Source organism: Protopterus annectens, chromosome 2.part1 (genome assembly GCF_019279795.1).
Source record: "Protopterus annectens isolate FY-2018-M chromosome 2.part1, PAN1.0, whole genome shotgun sequence".
NCBI lineage: Eukaryota > Metazoa > Chordata > Ceratodontiformes > Protopteridae > Protopterus > Protopterus annectens.
The window spans coordinates 282,892,329-282,915,594 of record NC_056729.1 but is presented as its reverse complement, the minus strand read 5'-3'; the positions used below and the strand labels follow the sequence as shown (position 1 = coordinate 282,915,594).

The window sequence follows — 23,266 nt, the reverse complement described above, 5'->3', positions numbered from 1 at the left end:
TCTAACCACTTTAAACAGATCAAATATTGAGCACCTTAAATATAAAAGAGTTATTATTCTAGTATAATCAGAACAATAATATATGATTTTGAAGGTCCGAGAGACAAAACCAAAAAAAATTTTAGTAATCCGACCCTGAATGATATCAAAAGCCCAGTATTAAGGATGGATTATATATATTTTTATTGTCTTCCAAGAAAGTGCATTAATAGTACTTAGAACAGATATGGTCATAAATATCCAATAAACAATATGACCAAAATATTTATGTATGGGCTATTAAATAATAATAGGATGTGTGTAAAGACTTTTGGCTAAAATGTATAGATGGCTAGTATACTAGTTCAAAAAACCAAGTGACAATTCACTTACGTTTAGTTATTGTTGTTATTTCGACATATACAATGTTTAAAGATTGATTCAAACTAATATATAGCATTGATAAATCAAAAACACATCTACACATAATCCTAAATAGGTCATATGAATATGTGCATATAGAGCATACTTCAAATATGATATAAGCACTCTCATTAATCCCGTAATTAGTTCCGTTAACAGAAATACTATCCAGCTAATATTGAAACATTCATTATAGTACCTTGATGACAATTGTATAAATGTAGTGATGTATATATCAAAAAAGTTCTGACAGTTTTATACAATCCTAAGCTAACAACAATAGCCGCCCACTAATGTAACCATAGAAAAGCACTTGACCAGAAACGATCCTAGTTTCCCACAAATGTACAATATCCAACAGTATTCAAAAGTGAAAATTAGAGATGTTCTTCATCTCACATTGCTGCAGTCCTTACACTTGGGTATACCGCTGTCCTCGGTCGGCCCGAATACCAAAGTATATGGCTGACGTCGGTCAAGGCGCATTAAACTGACGCCAGGACGTCAGGGTATAAATGCGCATGACTGACGTCATATCCTCAGTCTTTTTTGCCGCGTGGTCCGATGCAGAAGCAACGCTATGAGTGCGGGTTGGCGCCCTGAGATTTTCTCCGAAATCGGAGTTTCAGACCGAATCAAAGTTGGCTAAGTACCCGCTAGAATATTTTGGTTTTTCTTGCCTCAGTATTTTACCGGATGTCAGAAAAAGTAAATAACTGTATTTCTTGTGGGAAGCAGATACCACATAGGGATTACCATAACTTGTGTATACCTTGTTTAGGGCCTGAGCACGACGTTGTTGGGTGTCCCTCTTGTGCTAGGTTTAACAAACGCACTATTAAGAGGAGATTAGATTGTGCCAGGTTAGTCTTTGGGAAGCGGTGCAACTACAAAATGCCGTTGGATGCTCCGACGCCCGCTTCGTCGAAAAAACGCAAGGACAAAGGACCTAGGCCTAGGTTAGAAGAACCGTCCGTCCCGGACGTCGGTTCTTTAGAAGGCTCGGTAGAGCCGGAGGTTCAAACAGAAGTTTCTTTAGAGTCCCAGGGAGAGACTTTATTATTACAGGATGTGTCTTCTCAGGAGGTAGGCCAGGCTGAAGGGGCTTCTCAGGTAACTGTCCTCCCCTCCCTGCCTAAAGTGGTTAGGCCTTCCCCTACTGTTCCCAAGGCTTCTTCCAGAGGCAGGCCAGGTTTAGCTTCAGCAGGTGTCACTCCTAGTACTTCAGGCCCTGTGCCCAAGAGACATATGCTTAAGATGGCTGAAGATTTAATTACTCTGATTAGGGGTTCTATGCCCCCTCCTGACAAAAGGCCTAGGGTGGATCCTGAACTTGGGAGTTTTGAGCAGGATTCTGATGCTTCCGAGTCTTCGGCTGAAGATTTGCAGGAGTTTTCTCCTTATTCTGATGTGGATGACACTGCTCCTACTGCTTCTCCTCCTGAGGATTTTTCATTCTCAGAGACTCTACATTCCATGAGGGAGCATTTTAAATGGGAAGGTCAGGATTTCTCTGATTCCAGGAAAAGACTTAGGGAATTTTTGTTTTTACCCCAGCATAGGCCTTTAGCTATACCTCCTGTTCTTACTGTGGTGGAAGATGTTTTTGCAGAGGCTTCTCTTAATCCTGATTCTTTACCTCCCGCTCCTGTTAAGCCGGACAGGTACTATAGGGTGCCTGAAGCTCATAAGTATCTTTTTAAAAGCCCTAGGGCGGACCCAGAGACTGTTTCTCAGGGGCCTAAAGGGGTTAAGGCTTCTGTTGTTAAAAATCCAGTTCCTCCGGATAAAGAGGCAAGGGCTTTAGACAGATGGGGAAAGAAAGTTTATACTTCTTCAACTTTAGCCATGAGGGCTTTGAATTGTCAATTCCACATGCTGAGATATCAAAACTATCTTCTTTCGCAATTAAAGTCTAAGGTAGATGCTCTGGCAGAAGGTATTGAATGTAAGGAGTTACAAGATCTAGTACATGTTTCTGAACAGGTGGGTAAACATTCCTTGCAATGTGGTTTTGATGCTGTACAGGCCTCTTCGAGGGTGGCTGCCACCGGTTCTGTTCTACGCAGGCACGCCTGGCTAAGGGATCAGAATTTAGCTGAGCATGTTAAGGCAAGGATCTTGGATGCTCCTTTGCAATCTGATGTGTTGTTTGGTTCTCCTGTTGAAGCAGTTTTAAAGAAAATGGAAGACAAAGCTAAGTCTATGCACACTGTTAAAGATTTTTTACAGGTTCAGCCTCCAAAGTTTAGTAGAAATTGGCCAACCAAGGGGTGGACATATCCTTCTTATGATTCCCAGTCTAGGGGTAGGTCTAGGCGTGGTAGGGGCAGAGCTCAGGGCTCTTTAGATCGAGAACAGGGGCTCACCTGCACAGTCTTCGGTGAGGGCAGGGGTCAGCCCTTTCGTAGACAGACCCAATGACCTACCTTTTCAACTGCCAGAACCTTCCGCCTGGCAGCACCTTTGGGAGGAAGACTGACACTTTTCAAGGAGAACTGGAGTTTAATTACCCAAGACAGATGGGTATTGGATATCATTCACCACGGTTACAGATTTTATTTCCATACCTTGCCCCCTTTCAAAGGCATGCCAGACATTCCTCCTCAACACAGACTAGAAGCTTACAGACAAATTTCTCTGTTACTCCAGATAGGGGCCATACAACCGGTGCCTATGACAGAAAGGGGCCTAGGTTTTTATTCTCGCCTATTCCTAGTGCCAAAAAAGGGGAACACGTGGAGACCAATTTTGGATTTGTCTATCCTCAACACCTTTCTGGACATTCCCAAGTTCAAGATGCTGACATTACAACAGCTTTTACCTCTGCTGGGCAAAGATCACTGGATGGTAACTTTGGATCTCAAGGAGGCTTATCTTCATGTTCCTATCACTCTAAGTTGCAGGAAGTATCTGCGTTTTCGAGCTGGAAATTCTCATTATCAGTTCTCTGCATTGCCCTTTGGCTTATCTACTGCACCCAGAGTATTCACAAAAGTTCTGGCTCCAGTGATAGCCTTCTTCAGATTGAGAGGAATACAGATCTACCCTTATTTGGACGATTGCCTGATTCTGGCTCAAGGGAAGGACGAGCTTCTTCAGCATTTGAAATATGTGATAGCAGTGCTAAGATGCCTGGGGTATTCTGTGAACGAAACAAAGTCCAGTCTAGTACCCTCTCAAGACATGTGCTTTCTGGGTGTGAGACTGAATACAGCAACCCAGATGGCTTTTTTGAACCCGGACAAACAAAAGAATCTTTCCCTTTACTTCCAACAACTATCACATCAGTCCGGGCTGACTGCAAGGACAGTCCTTCAAGCCTTAGGGTTCATGGCATCTTGTATTCTGGTGCTTCCCAATGCCAAACTGCATATGAGGAAGCTACAATGGTATCTCAAGAATCTATGGACACAGCACTGCCAGGATCTGGACACTGTCATTCAAATAATACCTTGCATCCAAAAGGAATTTTTGTGGTGGGCTCAGCAATGTCACCTAAACAAGGGACTTTCTGTGACCCGGCCAGAGGCGAGTCAGATTCTAACAACAGATGCCTCGGACAAAGCTTGGGGAGCTCATCTCAATGGAAAGTGGATACAGGACAAGTGGCCTGTCAGACTACAGCATCTACATATCAACTTGAAAGAGATGTTGGCAGTCCAGTTTGCATTAATGGCTTTCAAGGATTTACTTCTCCCAGGACAGGTGCTGATTCTAACGGACAACACAACTGTCATGTGGTACATCAACAAACAAGGGTGAACACATTCTTACCCTCTATGCAGACAAGCAATGATGTTGTGGGACACTGCTCTCAGTTTACAACTAAATCTTCAGGCAAGGTTTCTGCCGGGAGTGCAGAACTCCTTAGCAGATGTGTTAAGCAGACAAATCATGGATCCCCACGAGTGGCAATTGGATCTTCATGTATTTCAGCAATTGACAGTGTCATGGGGAACTCCAGACATAGATCTGTTCGCTTCTCCTCTAAACCACCAGCTGCCAAAGTTTTGCACAAAAAGGACTCATCATGCAGCTTGGAAAGTGGATGCTCTTTCTTTCAGTTGGGAAAAATCTTCATGTGTATGCCTTTCCGCCTCTTCCTCTCCTCCTAAAGGTACTTCTAAAGGTCAGACAGGACAAACCAAGAATGATCCTGATAGCTCCAGATTGGCCTCGACAGCACTGGTACCCATTACTGAGAAGTCTGGTAAGGAAACCACCTTGGCCCTTGCCTTTGATTCCACACCTGTTGTCCCAAAAGGACGGTCATCTACTCAATATCAAGCTTCACTCTCTTCATCTCACAGCATGGCATATCCTGTTTTGACCCATAGCAGGGCTCAACTTCCTCAACAAGTTTTGAATGTGATTATGGAAGCTAGAAGACCTAGTACAAGGAAAGTGTATGCAGACAAGTGGAAGAGATTTTTGTTTTGGAGTGCAGCAAAGGATTTGGATGTTTCTGAGCCTAATTTGAGTGTGGCTCTTCAATATCTTACTGAGTTATTGGACAAAGGTTTGTCCTTCTCTTCCATTAAGATTCATGCTGCAGCAATTTCAGCTCACTATGACTGTGATCCACCTTTCTTTTCTCATCCTTTGTTCAAGCAATTTCTTAGAGGGCAAAGAACATAAGACCTCCACGAGAGCTCCTACTCCTGCTTGGGACCTCAATTATGTGTTGGAAAAACTCACTCTACAACCTTGAGCCTGCAGCTACTGCTGAGTTGAAATATTTGTCATGGAAGACTGCTTTTTTGTTGGCCATTACCTCTGCAAGAAGGGTTTCTGAATTGCAGGCCCTTATGGCAGTTGAGCCTTTCTTGATTTTCCATAAGGATAGGGTATCTTACGTACTAATCGTTCCATTATGCCTAAGGGGGATTGAAGGGAGTCTTTAAACCAAACTATTGAATTACCTACCTTCTAAGCAGACCCCCAAAATAAGGGAGAAAAGATTTTGCATACTTTAGATGTACACAGGCAGTTACGCTATTACTTAAACAGGACTAAGGATTTCAGGCAGTCTCAGCAGTTGTTTGTTTCTTTTGCTTTGTGTTCTCAGGGCAAGCCTGTGTCAAAACAAACTATTTCTAAGTGGATTGGGTTTTGCATTGCTTTTTGTTATTCCCATCATGGCAAGGAGATTCCAACAGGGATTAGACCTCATTCCACTAGGTCTACTGCCACTTCTACAGCTTTTCTAAGGGGGGTGGCAACTAAGGATATTTTGGAGGCAGCTACTTGGAGTTCAGTACATACTTTCTCTAAGCATTACCACCTTCCTCTCTACTCTAAATCTAGGGCTGGTTTTGCCACTGCTATTTTACAGGGCATTTTGGCAGCTCCTGCTTCTCTATGATTTGCCATCCTCCCTTACCTCTGCTTTGGGAATCTACCCAAGTGTAAGGACTGCAGCAATGTGAGATGAAGAACATAGTACAGTTTTGTACCTACCATAAATGTAGATGTTCGAAGATCCACATTGCTGCAGTCCAATTTACCCTCCCTCCTTCCCCTCTGTGTTTAGGGGTGGTTGTGTGGATAGGTTTGTTCTTTAGTATATTTGTAAAAGTTGTACATAGTTTTGGGTGTAGGGGTGTTTAGTGTTTGGTGGTTTTTTGATTTTACCCTGTTTAGGGTCTTCTGACATCTGGGGCAAGAAAAGACTGAGGATATGACGTCGGTCATGCGCATTTATACCCTGACGTCCTGGCGTCAGTTTAATGCGCCTTGACCGACGTCAGCCATATACTTTGGTATTCGGGCCGACCGAGGACAGCGGTATACCCAAGTGTAAGGACTGCAGCAATGTGGATCTTCGAACATCTACATTTATGGTAGGTACAAAACTGTACTTTATGTCCCTACTCATAAATTCCAGACATGAAATGAGGTTGCAGAAAAAATACATTAATAATGTATAAGCACAGTAATCACATTCGTAGTTCAAGATCAAATGTCCAACGACCTGATAATTCCCACTGTCCGTTCCTGTAAGTGGTAGTGCTTGCAGCGGCCAGTTAGTCAAAGTACATTACAAAAAAGATCAAAATAACCCCCAAAAGAACCCCCAAAAGTTGGTGTAGTCACTTTGTCTCAATCACGATAGAACTTCAATTACATACGCCAGTAGGTATCGCCAAAAGATAGTAAAAAGTTCCCAAAGCAGTCGAACAGATGCGACGCCCAAAGAAAACACTGCACCCTGCAGAAAAAGGGCTTGATTATGTCCGCTCAGTGATATGTCTTCACGACAAAGAAATGTCTTTAAGCGCCCACATAAACACACACCTAATATCCAATTTCACGTGGTTATAGTCAACGACTCACCAAAAGCAAGTCATGTAGCCAGTCTCTTGCATCCGTTAAGTAATAAATCCTCACAAAAATTGGATGTTAATAAATGCCCATATCAACACCCACATGGTTTTCCATTTCGCGTAGTTATAATAAGCGTCTCACCGGGAAGAACTCCAATAGCCAGTCGCTACAGATTGTAGACTTCCAAAATGTAGAAGAAGAATAATCCAAACCTTGGCAAAAGGATGTCCAAATTAATAAAAAATCACGTCAGCCATATGAACGAAGACGAACACGCCAACACAGTTTTTACCCATGTCTTCCACATCCTGTATCTAGATTTCATTAGGATGCGAGTAGCATTTGTTAGCCATGGGGATATGTTTGATTTTATATGGACTGTGCGGAGAGGAGCAGGACTGTTAAGAATGTTAAGGAGGGTAGAGTTGAATGAGTGAGCTGCTTCATCGAAGGGAGTTGGGTTACAAAAGTCCAGTTAATTCTAGAGAGCAGGGCTTTAAAAGTCTCTGGGCAGATGTTAGTTTGCGATAGGTTATATATCTGTGCAGCCTAGAGAAGTAAGGAGTGAATCTAAGAAATTTTATAGGGGAGTGGTCACTTATGGAGTTGGGTAGGGTTTCAGGGTTATGATATTTGCAGGGATCAGAGACTAGTATCCAGTATATAATAGTGCTAGGGTTGCATGAGTTGTTGGTATGGGTTGTTTCAGAGATGAGCTGTGTAAACTCGTGCAAGTTAATGCATGAGGTAGAGTTAGGAGAGAAGAGTTAGCCAGTTAATGTTTACATCCCTGAGGAGGATGGTTTAATTTGGATTGTGTTGTGAGAGGTATGAGAGAATATTTTCCAGCACGGGAATGTTGTCCCCTGAAGGAATGTAGATGGCTGCTACAGTGCTAGTAATATAGTTATTGAGTTTAAAGTTAGCCGTCAGAATTTCAGCAGGTTGAAAGGATGAAATAGGTTTGTTAAGATATGCAAGAGTAAGGTGGTTGCAGTAGACTATGGCAACTCCACCCCCTTTTTTCTTTTGGCGATCTAGGCAAAGGATATTATAACCAGGAGGGAGAATGTCTAGCAGGGTTTTGAGGTTTCAGCCAAGTTTCAGTTAGGGTGATTATATCTGGCTTGGCACTGACCCTTGTGGCACTCCACTGGTAACAGGTCTACTGGTTGATTCTAGAGTCACCCACTTTGATAGTGTGGGACCAGTTTGTGAGCCAGTTGGCAACCTACCTTACAACAAAGGGGTTTACATTCAGTTTGCTAAGTTTATCAGTAATGCCTGAGTGTGGGATTGTGCTTCAAGGCCTTTGCCAAGTCGTGGTACGCTGTGTGCACAAATTTGCCCTTGTCAATGGCCCTGAAAAAAAAATCCACCAAGTTTAACAGGTAGGATCTATCCTTGACAAAGCCGAATTGTCAGATCCAGGGTTTGGAGGTTGCCTATGTCTTTATTTATGAGGTCCATGATGATCCATTCTGTGGCTTTACAGATGAGGCTGGTCAGACTTATGGGTCTGTAATTCCCTGGGTTTGTTGTAAGCCACTTTTGTGGAGGGGATTAACTGTTGCTGTTCTCCATTCCACAGGGACAAAGCCAGTGGTTAGACTGTTATTGAATAAGGTACTTAATGGTGATGCTAGTTCTTATTTTAGTTTTAGAAGACAGCCTGGGATGCTCTCTGGTCCCATATAGGCTGTGTTTTTTGCCTTAGACAAGGCTTTAACGACCTACTCTTCAGATATGTAAGTTGGGGGGGGGGGGAATGGGAGCAAGGTTTGTGATAAATTTGGAGGGGATAAAGGAGTGAAATTTTTGCCAAATCTGTCAGCAAGCAGGTTTGCTATCTCTGTGGGGATCACTGTGCATGATACCATTAAGTCACTTTGGCACATGCTTGGGTCCTACCTTTTAAGCTATATATGTAGCTGTAAAAGGCCTTATGGTTATCCTTGGCTGTGATTGCTATGTTTTTCTCAGATGTTCATCGTGCATACAGCTGCAGTAATCACAGTTGGGTTTTCTGCCGTCAGGCGGGTCCTCGGTCGGCCGAATTCCAAAGTCTAGGTCCGGCGTCGGTTGTTGTCGCTTTCTTTCCTGACGTCTGTGCGACAGGGGTATATAAGACACAGCCGACGCCATATTCTTCAGTCTTTTTGCCTTGGTGCCCAAGCAGAAGCAGTTCACAAGTGCCGGTCGGCCAGCTCCTGAAATTACGAATAATTGGAAACTGAAGTCTTCTTTAAAGCTAAGTACCCCGTTGGGGAAACTTTTCTTGCTTCAGATCGATGTCAGACAAAGTTAACAACTGTATTTCTCGTGGGAAGCAAATACCGCATAAGGATTTCCATTCCCTCTGCATACCTTGTTTTGGCCCAGACCACGACGTCTCGGACTGTCGCTTTTGCGCTACTTTCAATAAACGCACTATTAAGCATCGGGCGGAGTTCGCCCAGCACTTTTTTGGTAAAGCCTTTGATTCTAAAATGTCGTCGGATACTCCGACTACTGTTTTGTCCAAAAAAACACAAGGACAAACACCGACACGCGAGGCCCGCGGTCTCCATCACCACGCCAAAACTGGCTACACGTGGTCTGGTTCTCAGCGAGGTGCCTACGCAGCCCCTGACTACCGACGACACTTCTTTGGCGGTGTCCTCTGTAACCGAGACTGCAGGTACCTCGGCCCATACCCAGAATACAACCACCAAAGCCACTGTGAGTGTTGAGCTTCCTAATGTGGATAGGTCCACTTCCACCCATGGTGTCTTTAGACCCTCATCTTCCTTCTTCATTAAGGCCTTTACTAAGTCCAAATCAGCCATGCATCCCAAGAGGCCTGTTGCACAGGGCCTATCTCCAGGACCCATGCCTAAAAAGCAGATGCTAAAAATGGCTGAGGATTTAAATACTCTTATTAGGGGTTCCCAGCCCCCTCCAGACAAGAGACCCAGACTGGAGGAAGCTTCTCCCTCTTCTGAGCAGGATTCCATTTTTTCAGAACATTCTGATGAAGAGGAACACTCGTACTCCCCTTTTGAAGATTCGGATGCTGAGCAGTCCATTCCTTCTGTATCTCCCCCAGAGGATTTTTCTTTTGGGGAAACCTTGCACACCTTGAGGGAACACTTCCATTGGGAAGGCCAAGACTTTTCTGATTCCAAGAAAAGACTTAGGGAATTTCTTTTGTTACCTCAGCACAGACCTCTGGCGATACCTCCTGTCTTGGACATACTTGATGATGTTTACTCGGAGGCTTGCCTAAATCCGGATTCCCTGCCTCCTGTCCCAGTCAAGCTTGATAGGTACTACAGAGTTCCTAACTCTCACCAATTTCTTTACAAAAGCCATAATGCTGACCCTGAAACCATTTCTCAAGGCCCCAAGGGAATGAAGGCCTCTACTGCTAAGAATCCACTACCGAAGAGAGTCTAGATCCTTAGAAAGGTGGGGAAAAAAGGTATATACCTCGGCCACCCTAGCCATGAGGGCCTTAAATTGTCAGTTCCATATGATTAAATATCAGCAGTTTCTGTTATCACAACTAAGAAATAAAATGTCTCAACCTGAACAACCAGAATTGAAGGAGTTGCAGGATATGATGCATAGTGCAGAACAAGTGGGTAAACGCACCTTACAATGTAGCTATGATGCCCTAGAGGCCTCAAGTAGAGCTGCTGTGACAGGATCAGTCATTCGTAGACATGCCTGGCTTAGGGAACAAACCTTGCCTGACCATGTTAAAGCTAAGCTACTAGATGCTCCTTTACAAAAGGATGTACTATTTGGTACTAATGCTGAGGAGATACTACGGAAAATGGAAGAAAAATCTAAATCTATGCAAACTGTCAAAGCTTTTCTACAGGTTCAACCACCACGTTTTAGCAGAAATTGGCCTTCAAAGAACTAGTCCTTTCCAGCCACGGACAAGCCACAAAGAGGTAGATACAGGCACACAAGGGGCAGAGGACAACCTCAAGGATCGTATAGAGGCAGACAATGGCAAACTCCAGCACCAAGAGGTGGCGAGGACAGTGCACAGCAATACAGGAAACAAACCCAATGACTTCCCCCTTTTCATGCCAAGCAAGTATCAGCTGACAGCACCCTTGGGAGGAAAGCTGGCATTATTTACAAGAAATTGGCATATTATCACAACAGACAAATGGATCCTGGACATTATAAACGGAGGCTACAGATTTCATTTTCACACTCTTCCAAAAATGAGAGGCATGCCAAACCTGCCATACAATCAAAGGGCAGAGGCTCAAATACAAATTTCAAAGCTTATGGCCATGAAAGCTATTCAAGAGGTACCTACTCACGAACAAGGTCAAGGTTTTTATTCCAGACATTTTCTGGTACCAAGGAAAGGAACCGACTGGAGACCCATTTTGGACTTATCCATCCTAAACACATTTCTACTCGTACCAAAATTCAAGATGCTCACATTACAGCAGCTTCTTCCCATGCTGGGCAAGGAGTTTTGGCTGGTAACATTGGACCTCAAGGAGGCATATCTGCATGTCCCAATCAGACAAAGCTGCAGAAGATACCTCAGATTTCTTGCACATTCAATCCACTATCAATTCTCTGCATTGCCCTTTGGCTTATCTACTGCGCCCAGAGTATTCACGAAATGCCTGGCATCAGTAATTGCCTACTGCAGACTTCAAGGGATACAAATTTACCCTTATTTGGACGACTGCCTGATCCAAGCGGACAACAAGCACATACTTCTGGAACATCTGGCTTATGTAACATGGTTATTGAATTCTCTGGGATACACAGTCAACAAGGAAAAATCCAGGCTAACACCATCTCAGAAAATAACTTTCCTGGGTGCCAACTTGGACACAAACACCCAGATGGCCTATCTTACGCCAGAAAAACAAGGGCAACTAACTCATTACTTCAAAATACTAGCAAATTGTACCAGGCTCACTGCAAGGAAAATCCTGCAGGCTCTGGGCTTCATGGCATCTTGCATTCTTCTAATCCCATGTGCAAAGTTGCATATGAGGAAACTTCAATGGTACCTAAAAAAACCTATGGTCTCAACACAGCCACAGTTTGGAAACATAATACCAATAATTCCATGTTTGCAAAAGGAATTTCTATGGTGGGCCCAAGCATGCCAAACAAACACAGGTCTTCCATTCTGCAAGCCTCAAGCAAATCAAGTCATCACAACAGACGCCTCAGACTACGCCTGGGGGGTGCATATGACAGACAGGTGCATTCAGGGCAAATGGTCCCAAAAGGAAAAGCACCTTCACATCAATCAAAAAGAAATGCTAGCAGTGATAAATGCAATTACAATTTTCAAGGACCTCCTGCATCCAGGGCAATTATTGATAAGAACAGACAACACCACAGTAATGTGGTACATAAACAAATAAAGTGGAACACATTCATACCCCCTGTGCAGGCTAGCCATGTCACTTTGGAACTTGGCTCTGGAATGGCAAATCGATCTTCAAGCACAGTACTTGCCAGGATTGGAAAACACACTGGCAGACAATCTAAGCAGAAATATGACAGATCCACACGAATGGAAGTTGCATCCTCAAGTGTTTACAAAGATAATCCAGGCGTGGGGAAGACCAGACATAGATCTCTTCGCCTCCCACAGGAATCATCAATTGAAAAAGTTCTGTTCAAGGATCTTTCATCCAAAGGCCTGGAGAGTGGATGCCCTTTCTTTCAGTTGGGCAGCATGGACAGTTTACGCTTTCCCACCTTTGCCTCTTCTGCTCAAGGTGCTCTTGAAAGCAAGAGCAGACAGACCAAAGATGATACTGATTGCTCCAGACTGGCCAAGACAACACTGGTACCCACTCCTGAGGAGCCTAACACATACTCCTCCCTGGACCCTACCTCTAATGCCACTTCTACTGACTCAGCACAGCTACAAAACTCTTCAGTCAGCTGAAAACTCTAAATCTAGTTGCATGGAAAATTCCTTAACACCACAACAGACCATACTCTTCAAAGAGGTGCAGGATGTCATTTTGGAGGCCAGAAGGCCATCTACTAGAAAGGTTTACTCCGCAAAATGGAAACATTTTTGCACTTGGAATGAGAAAAAAGGCCAGGATCCTAGAAAACTGAATTTGCCTCAGATATTACAGTATCTAGCTGAGCTGTTGAACAGTGGACTTTCATTCTCCTCCATCAAAATTCATGCCTCAGCCATTTCTGCAGAATACAACACTGATCCACCCTTATTCTCTCACCCACTTTTAAGACAGTTCCTCAGAGGAGCTAAGAATATAAGACCTCCATGGAAACAACCAATACCAGCCTGGGATCTTAACTACATTCTAGAAAAATTAACATTACCTCCCTTTGAACCAGCTGCCTCAACAGATTTGCAATATTTGTCCTGGAAAACAGCTTTCCTTCTGGCCATTACCTCAGCTCGTGAGGGTTTCGAACTACAAGCCCTCATGGCTGTGCAGCCCTTTCTCATCTGCCATCAGGACAGGGTTTCCCTACGAACCAACCAGTCATTTATGCCTAAGGTAGTTTCCAGGGTAGCTTTAAATCAGGCCATACACTTACCTACCTTTTACCCCAATCCTCAAAACAAAGGGGAAAGGCTGCTACATTCCTTAGACATCCATAGACAGCTACGTTACTATTTGGACAGAACACAGCCCTTCAGGAAATCAGAACAACTTTTTGTGTCCTATGCTGTAGGAGCTCAAGGGAAGCCAATTTCCAAACAGACAATTTCAAAATGGATAGGCCATTGCATACGGTTTTGTTACTCCTTTCATGGCAAACCTGTTCCTACAGGCATCAGATCCCACTCCACAAGGGCCCTGAAAAAAATCCACCAAGTTTAACAGGTAAGATCTATCCTTGACAAAGCCAAATTGTCAGATCCAGGGTTTGAAGGTTGCCTATGTCTTTATTTATGAGGTCCTTGATAATCCATTCTGTGGCTTTACAGATTAGGCTGGTCAGACTTATGGGTCTGTAATTCCCTGGGTTTGTTGTAAGCCACTTTTGTGGAGGGGATTAACTGTTGCTGTTCTCCATTCCACAGGGACAAAGCCAGTGGTTAGACTGTTATTGAATAAGGTACTTAATGGTGATGCTAGTTCTTGTTTTAGTTTTAGAAGACAACCTGGGATGCTCTCTGGTCCCATATAGGCTGTGTTTTTTGCCTTAGACAAGGTTTTAACGACCTACTCTTCAGATATGTAAGTTGGGGGGGGGGGAGCAAGGTTTGTGATAAATTTGGAGGGGATAAAGGAGTGAAATTTTTGCCAAATCTGGCAGCAAGCAGGTTTGCTATCTCTGTGGGGATCACTGTGCGTGATACCATTAAGTCACTGGTTTGGCACATGCTTGGGTCCTACCTTTTAAGCTATATATGTAGCTGTAAAAGGCCTTATGGTTATCCTTGGCTGTGATTGCTATGTTTTTCTCAGTTACCCTTAGAGGATTTGAAAAGTTGTCTTATTTGCCTGTTGAGGTTGAGGAGGGTGCTTTTCCATTGTTGGGGCTTTGTCTTAGTTTTCTTGGACAGCAAGTTTTTGCATTTATTGTAAAGTTTCATGCTGGATGTCCATCAGGGCAGATTTTTTTTTTTTTACTTGGGGCTCTGATTCTCTCTGGAACATCTTATTCTATACACTTATGGCTTTTGTGTAAGCTTGGGTGTAGTTACTACTTCCAGATGGGGTTGGGACTTGAAATGCATTTATACCTTCCCCTAGGAGGGTATAGTTTGCTTTGGTGAAGTTTTTTAGTATGACTTCATGCTTTGTGAATTCTGGTGTTACTGCCAGTTCGAAGGCAACTTATTTGTAGTCAGATTTAGCTAACAAGGGTCCAACAGTTGAGGTGGTGCATCTGTTTGTCATGAGGACGACATGTAGTTGTTCCTCTTGTTGGGGTTTGAACAATTTTTGTTCCAGGGCATTTGAGTTCACAATGTCAAGTAACTTTTATGCTACTGAGTTAGGGCTAGAGTAGGTTTCCCAGTTGATGGAGGGATAATTGGAATCCCCCATGACCAGAGTGTTTGGCAGTATTTGGATTGACTCCAGTTTGGTCAAATAGCCCTCATGTGCATGATGATCCATGGAGGGGTATCTATAACTAGCTATGACGTGAATGGAGGTCTTAACCCACAGTAATCTGAACTTGGAATAACTCCATGGAGTTGTCTAATCTAACTAGTTGGGAGGTGAATTTATCTCAAATATAGATAGAAACATTGTCTCCTTTGATTCCCACACTTTCATTTTGTGGTCTGAAGATGTGGAAAGCATTTTAGCCTTGCAAGGCTGGGGTACTATCTGAGGCCTTGAACCAGGTTTCTGTGACCGCACAGGCATCTACATCCTGCGGTGGTAGAAGTGCTCCCAGGGTGTGCAGTTCTTGGTTTAAGCTTCTAGCGTTTAGCAGCATAACACTTATTTTGTTATATTTGGCAAGTTTTATGTCTGCAGTTTTGTTTTTGAGACCTTGCCTAAACAAATGCACTATGGGGGAAGCAAGAGCCTTTGCCAGCAGCTTGAAGCCTAGTGGTGCCAGGTGCAAACCATCTTTGGCAAAGCAGCGAGGTTTGTTGACTGTGTCATCCCAGGCTGACAAAAACTGGATCCCCTTTGAACGACACCAAAAACTAAGCCAATTATTGAACTCAGTCATTTTTGGTTTATACTGTGTTATCATTCTAGGTGAGCGTAGTACACTACTTAAAGCTAGGGACATGCCTGCCTGGGGCAAATACTCAGAGATCTCAATCATGTCTCTCTTCAGACTCCAGTGAGGTACATCTAAGGTCATCCACTGCAACATGAGCTATGGCAGATTCATAATAGTACTTGTTGCTGAGAGACCTGAATGCATGCATGATCTGATGACTCCTGGCACTGGACAGGCAGCTAACCTTGACTTTCTCCTTATCTAATCTTGTGAGTGGAGCATAAGTGCATTTCACTGTGGAGTCTCCACTGACAAGAAAATTAGGTTTCTTTGAGTGTTGTGCCTTAAGGGCTTAGTAGGTGAGACACTGGTGTTGCTGTGTGTCTTGGGTGCTGTGGGAACTGTTAGTTGTAGCAGTCTTTTTGTTTTGGAGGTCTGTGTTTCATTAAGTTTTTTGAGACAGCCTCTGCGTATGTTGATTTATGTGTTGGATGCGTAATTTGTGTACAAGTAGTGGCACTATGCATGAGTACTGATGGGTGAGTTGACCACTTCTTCAGTGTTACTGTTTTGAGTGTAAGAGAGCAGGGATTCAATATTCTTGGTGTAGATGCATCTTTCGCACTCTGTACTAGAGAGAATTAGTAGAAGGTTGTCAATGTACATGAGGCAGTTGCTACCCTGCCTCAGGAGAGACAATTCAACAAGGGTGGCAGGAGAAACAAAGGTAGTCTAACTGCCCATAATGCTAGGTTTGAAGAACTGTTATCACAAGGGGGGTGCTTTCAGGACTGATCTAGGAGGTGCTTTGTAGATGGGCATTTCTGATGGGTTTTTTGGCTGGTGGCTTAATAGGTTACAGCTCACTAGCAATACTTCTTAAATCGGAACTGTATTAAAGATGAGGGCAGCTAATGTACTACAACTGTATCTAAGGGAAAAAGTGTTGAAATTATCTGTCCAGATATGGTACACAGTTGCACAGTAGTGCTGCACTACATGCAAACAATCAGAAACCAGCTCAATCACAGGGCTTAAATACCAGAAGTTAGAAAGCTAAAAACATTTAAAAAAACTCAAAAGAACCAGTGGAGGTGCTTACACCAAGCCGTAGACCAATCACCCTTCACAAGACCGGTACCAGTTAGAGACGGGACCCTTCCAATCAAAGATGGCTTAGAAAATGTGCTCAGAATACAACAGTCACTATAAACAGACCCAGATGCAGCAAACCTGTATCTGGGCTATACTACAGCTACTAGCTACACTCATTTTGGAGGTAAATGCTAAAAAAAAGTTTTAAACAGCAGTGCGACACTAAAAATGTTAAACAGAAATGCAGCAAGAAGACACTAAAGAATGTTTTAAACAGCAACCATATCAGTTATTTAAAACACTGCTTGGCAAGAAAGCAGAACAGATGCTTTGCAACCAGTGAAAAGTAAATGTGCTCAGAATACAACAGCCACTACAAAGAGACCCAGATGCAGCAAACCTGTGTGTGGACTATGCTACAGCTACTAGCTACACTAATTTAGGCAGGAAATACTAAAAAAATGTTTAACAGCAGAGAGACATAGCAGAAAAACAGCAAGTTGACACCTAAAGAATGTTGTAAACAGCAACCAAATCAGTTATTTAAAACTCTTCTTGGCAGGAAAACCGAACAGATGCTTTGCAAACCGTGAAAAGTAGCAACAATTACTTTGCAAACAATGAAAATAGCAGAAAGAAAAGCTTTGCAAGAGTGAAAACAGTAATAAAGCCAAAAAGCAAATAAAAGTAGACAAATCCTTGTACCATAAATCCACCCTAAACTCTACCAACCACAACCCTAAGCAATTCTGGTCCACTATTAACAGTTCTCCACCCAGGGAAGGTTGATACCCCCCAGCCATCCATTTCCCCTCCTCCAGCAGTATTGCTGAATCCTTCAACAAACACTTCACTGAAACTATAACATCTCTAAACAAACACTTCCCTACAACAGCCCCCCCAACTTCTAACCATAAACCTCCCACTCCTCTTTTCTACGTCACCTCAGTACCTACCACCAACATAAAGACGATTGTCAAAACTTAAACCCATCAAAATCGCAGCTGACATCCTCCCCTCTGAATACTTGAAAATTGCAGCTGATACACTAGCCTACCCAATTTCAATTCTAATCAACCGTTCCATAACAGAAGGCTATGTTCACTCGATATGGAAAATATCCCACATCATTCCCCTCCACAAAGGCACCCCCTCCACCGACCTCTCCAATTACTGCCCCATTGCTATCCTCTTCCCTCTGTCCAAGATACTTGAAAAATGCATCAGCACCCAGGTCTCCAACTACCTCCTAGTTAATAATCTCCTCTCCAAAGCCCAACATAGTTTCAGGCCATATCATAACACTACTTCCTCTCTGCTTTCCTTCACCAACACTATACTTAATCACAGAAGCAATGGCCTCTTCTCTACTGCTGTATTTCTAGATCTTTCAAAGGCCTTTGACATGGTATCTCAAAAGCTACTACTCTGTACTCTCCCCAACCTCTCCTTCTCACACTCCGCCTGCAACTGGTTCCATAGCTATCTACACAGACTCCAGCAATCAGTAATCTGGGACGATAACCTATCACCTCACCTCCCAGTTACTCTAAGTTCCCCAAGGGTCTGCCCTTGGCCCTCTGCCATTCTCACTTTTCACTAACAACCTACATACTGCCACCACACAAGCATCTCTTATACAGTAAGCAGATGACTCTACTCTCATCTGCTCTGCCCCCACTCTATCAGAACTATAACAAATCACACAGGAATCATTCTGTTCTGTAGAAAGCTGGCAATCCAATGCTCAGCTCCCTACTCAACCAAAGTAAGGCAAAACTTCTCTTGTTCCAACCTTCCAAAGCCACCCAAAACACCCCCCACTTCAACATTCTTGCCAATGACAATATACCATCATCTCCATCAGAACACACAAAATTACTCGGTGTGGAAATAGACAACAAACTTAGATTTGACACTCGCATATCTCTCGCAATAAAAAAAGTTCACAAGAAACTTGGTGCATTATATCGAAGCCACCAATTCCTAATCAAGGCGGCTAGAATCTCCGTAGCCAATTCCCAGCTAATCTCCACCCTACTCCATGCACCCCCCATACTTACTGACCTTAGACAGACAGACCTACACAAGCTGGATGCTTGTTAAAACAAAATTGCTAAATTTGCTGCTGGAACCTCCTACCGCAGCCATCATTGTATCTCCCTTAAAGAACTAAACTGGTTAGAACTCCCACAACTCCTTCACTTTAATCAACTCGCCCTCACTCATAAACTTATTAACCACCCTCGTAAGATCTCTTACCTTCAAACCCTTCTCCAACCCTATCACTCCACTAGGCCCCTAAGATCAAGCAACAAAAATCAACTCACTGTTATCAAACCCAAAAACTCAGCAGAAGAAGCCATATTTTCATGCACCATATCTAAACTTTGGAACAATCTTCCACCCTCTAACTACTCTACCTTCCAGCAGCCTTTTTAAGGCTGCACTCAACTTCCACTTAAATTTGCACTGGCTTTGTCCTTGTTCTAATCCAGACTAACACTCCCACACCTAGACTCTTAACCCAACTCTACTACCGCCACTTCTAACCACAGTCAGAATTAGCTAGTTGTCTTTACATACTTTAACATCTTGTCTGACATTTTTGTTACTAATATTATAAACGACAAGAAACTATCTTAACTTGCAACATTTACTGTATATACTGTTGATCAATATATTATTGTATTAAAGCCAACAACCTGTAATTTTGTTTACTATTGCTGCAGCTTTGTATCTCTATTTATCATGTACATGATGTGGAGCTTTTCTCCTTGGGCATCTGCTGAAAAAGGACCTACGTCCAGTCGGAATTTCCCTGTAAACAAATATAAATAAATGAATAAAAATATGATTTAACAGGCACAGAAAGGCAGATAAATCCAGTATAAACAGTTGTGTTTAGTTTACAGTATTAAAATACAGTATTAAATAAGCAGAACACAATAAAAAGTGCAGTAAATAGTATAATCAAGGAAAAAAAAAACGGGCACGTATGGTTTTTGGGAAGCTCAGAAGCCTCTAGTTATCCGGTGTCTCAGCTCAGACGTGGCTGGTAGCCCACCTCAGTTCAAACAAGCAGTTAGAGGTCCCTCCTACCATGGAACAGTGGTTCAAATATTTCTTTGCACAGATATTAGACTGTTACAGGAATTTGCCAATGCCTTGTATATGTATGTTCTCAACTTGGAGAAGGCATACAACTGTGTACCCTGGAATGTATTGCGAGATGTTCCAGAAGAGCATGTTTTCTCAGTGCCACTGCTGTGTCAATTTGATTCCTTATGTGGTGAGTGACAGCTACGTCTGCAGTGCATGTAAAGTTGGTGATGGATTCACCAAGGGTGCATCTTGGCTCCCCTTCTGTTTGTATTTTTACTAGGCAAGATATCAAGGCTCAGCTGAGGTATTAAAAATGTCCTGAATTGGGGCATGAAGGTTGCATCTTTGAGGCTGAGCACATCATTTGCAAACAAGTGACTGTAGTTTCCAGTCTGCACTGCAGCAATTCACTGCTGCATGTGAAGCTGACTGAAAGCTTGTACCTGCAAATCTTGGTTCTGTTCTGGAAATGTGGATTGCTGTCCGCAGGTAAGGGGAAGAGGAGCAGCTGCATTATTCTGAAGTTGGTAAGCTTGACCAGGGGATGAGTGCAGTGGTGTTAGCACTGCAGGCTTTGTACAATAATTTGAGGAAATTTATAGTGGAGTCATGAAGCAAAACTCTCATTTTACTGGTCAATGTTTGTCCCAATTATCACCTATGGTAATGAGCTTTAGTAGTGACCAAAAGTGAGATCAGAGTTGAGGCCCATAAAAAGCTCTCCAAAGAGCTAGTAGCTCTTTGCTACAAATTAACATGCATGTATGTATGTACAAATATGCACAAATACAAATAATGCAGAGAGTTGACACTGTAAGAGTTCCTGATTGCTCCACAACTTGTAAGCCTGCTAACAGTATTGGAAATCATGCTTTTAGACTTCAAGTCAAGGATTGCTTGGTAACACTTTAATATGCTGCCTTCTGGTTATGCACTCTTACAGAGAGTCAAGCATGGACTGTGTTATTTAAGCAGCCATAATCACAGTCACTGTGATTGCTTATACCAAATTCAGAGACCAATCAGTCCATCTTGTACAGTGCCAGTATTGCCTTCTAATAGGTTGTACCCAAGGCATACATCCATCTTGGCCCACCTATGCAATGGCTGTGCTTGCCTTCAGAAATCCAAAAATGTTTGTGTAAAAGTATTTAAAAACTCCTTACATATTCTGATAACCATTTACCCCTATCATCTATTGTTTAAGAAATGGGAGTCTCAGGCATGGGCTTCTACAGCTGTTAACTGGCATTTCAACATTTAACCAAATCTGTTTAGAAAGGCATCTTATCAGTATATAACTCCCAGATTCAGGGGCAGTGACATTGGGATCATGTTAGAGGGCAGTGGCAGGAAGGATGGGAAGAAGATCTGCAACGCTAACTGTTCCAAGAATTATGTATAAAGATGGAAAGTTGTCTTGCCATAAAGGGGTAAAAAATGTTGAAAAGGCAAAACTTCTTGAAACTGGTTGTTTCTTATTGATCCTACATGCAAGGGAAATTCATTGTTTCATTGACAGTTTGGTGAAGTTCTTCTGGATTTAAAGTACCAGATGGTATCTGTGAGATTGTTGTCCAGCTTGGCCTGTGGTCTTAACTTGGTTAACTTAATTGGGCATTTACTGTATTTTTTTTTAACTTGGCAGAGCTTAAAGCCAGGATTCTTTGTGGCTTCATGTCACATTCACCACCCCGTATGAAACAACAGTAGCCAGCAGTTGAAGTGTAAGGAGACATTAAAACAATAAATTTAAGGTGAGCAGGAACAGAGCAGGGTAGGTGTAGTCCCTTGAAGTACTTTAATTTGAGAGATCTTGTGCAAGGTACAAGGCACAATATTAATTACCTTGGTCTGTCATGGGTAGAGACCTTCTGTGACATGTCATCCATACAAGCTTAAAGTACACATAACCTCCTGATGACCATTGTAACAAATGTTTACGGATTTGGTCTTCTGTAGTCCTGTCCCAGGTGTTGTATCATAAAGGGAGGTCCACCTGGCACAAACTTAGGTTTATCACTTTTTTCCTAGACTTTACACCTCTCATTTATAATGGAGATTCTGTTGGGCATAAGCTTAGTCCCTCATTTGCAGCAGCAGTGTTTCCCCTGGATTCTCTATTGATTGCTTTTGGTGGGATCATAGTTCTTTTGTAATGTTTTATTGCCCTTTTGTTGACACCTAACATGACACTGGAAAATGGGGGAGATTACAACTCCTTTTAATATGTTGTGACACAGTACCAAATTATTGATATCTCCTGCAGTTATGCAAGTTTATTCCTTCAAGTTTTGCTGACTTACTCATCAAATCTCACAGACTAGCTTGTTTTGGGTATTTCCAATGTCTGGGCTCATGAGAAGTCAGCACCTCTTTAATCTGTGTTATGAAGAGGTTTAGGTTTGTTTGTGCGGTTACCTGTACTAATTAGTCCTGGTTTATAATATCTTGTTTGAATTATTTTGTTCCACTTTGTATCCTCCTTGCATACTTGGTAGCAGTTGAGTAGTGTTTTGTTTCTGCACTCTAACAAAGACTAGGCAAAGACTTAAGCAGAGGTGCCAATACTCACTGGAAAGTCATCTTAGAGTGGAAGAGCATTATATTCTGTCACAACCAGAGATCTTTCAGAAGAAAGCAGCATTTCTATAGAGTGATTTTTGCTCAGACCAGCAAATGGTAGTACTTTTTGTGCAGCTCAGTTTGTCTTACAAGGGACTGTTACATCTGAGGACTGTGAATTTGTCAATAATAACCCACCACACACACACACACACACACACACACACACACACACACACACACACACACACACACACACTAGCTTGCTTTGGTCAGGTGGTGGGGCCTCCTAATATACTGATGGAGATTGATAAGACTGATGTGCAGGAGCTGTTTTGTGTTGGGGTGAGTTTTGTTGCTTGATTACTCAGAATCACTTTCCTTGGTTTCACTTTTATGCCAAACCACTTGGTAGATTGGACCTTTGTCTGATACAGCAACAGCTAACCTGTGGGTCTGTGGTGACAGCCGCTCTGAATATTGTGGATAAGACATTGTGCACCAACCTCTGCTTTGTAGATAATACTGATTATAATAATTTCTAATCTCAAACTTGATAGTTTCTTGTAATACAATGCCCATACATGTGTTATAACATTACATGGCCAAATTGGAAAGAAAAGCAAGCAAGATGAATGCAGTAATGCATGTTACAAAATTAGTTTTGCTAGTTAAATTGTTCTGCAAGTCAACTGTCTTAAAATGTGCTTGTTAAATGCTACAGAAATGCACCAAAGATTAACATGGGTAAATAACATTTCAGTACCAGGATTTGCTTCAGAAAACCGTTCCAAATGCATTATTACTCAAGCGAATGGATATTAAGTTTGTGATACAGCCCATCAGCCTTACTTGCTTAAAAAACAACATGCATCCTTTTATTTTTAATGAATGAAGCTGCATGATATTTTTATCTTGCTATTTCTTTTAGGTTAAAAGAGCTAGGTTTTGAAGTGAAAGCCTTTGACAACCTGAAAGCAACAGAAATGTGGGAGAAAATGCACGAAGGTAGGCTTCCAGGAAAGAGAGATGTTTCCTATAATTAAGTTACTTTGTGGAAGAAATTGTTTTTTTGCTGTTATTTCCTTGGTGTTTT

General features: G+C 42.5%; 1 protein-coding gene across 1 annotated transcript in view; it reads left to right on the top strand.

Moving 5' to 3' along the window:
- Positions 1-23,266, top strand: part of CASP6 (caspase 6) — a 1,203,724-nt gene that overhangs the window by 184,516 nt on the left and 995,942 nt on the right. Inside the window, exon 3 of the mRNA XM_044063443.1 lies at positions 23,102-23,178. Coding sequence (XP_043919378.1) covers positions 23,102-23,178 — 77 coding nt within the window. The remainder of the gene's footprint in view (positions 1-23,101; positions 23,179-23,266) is intronic.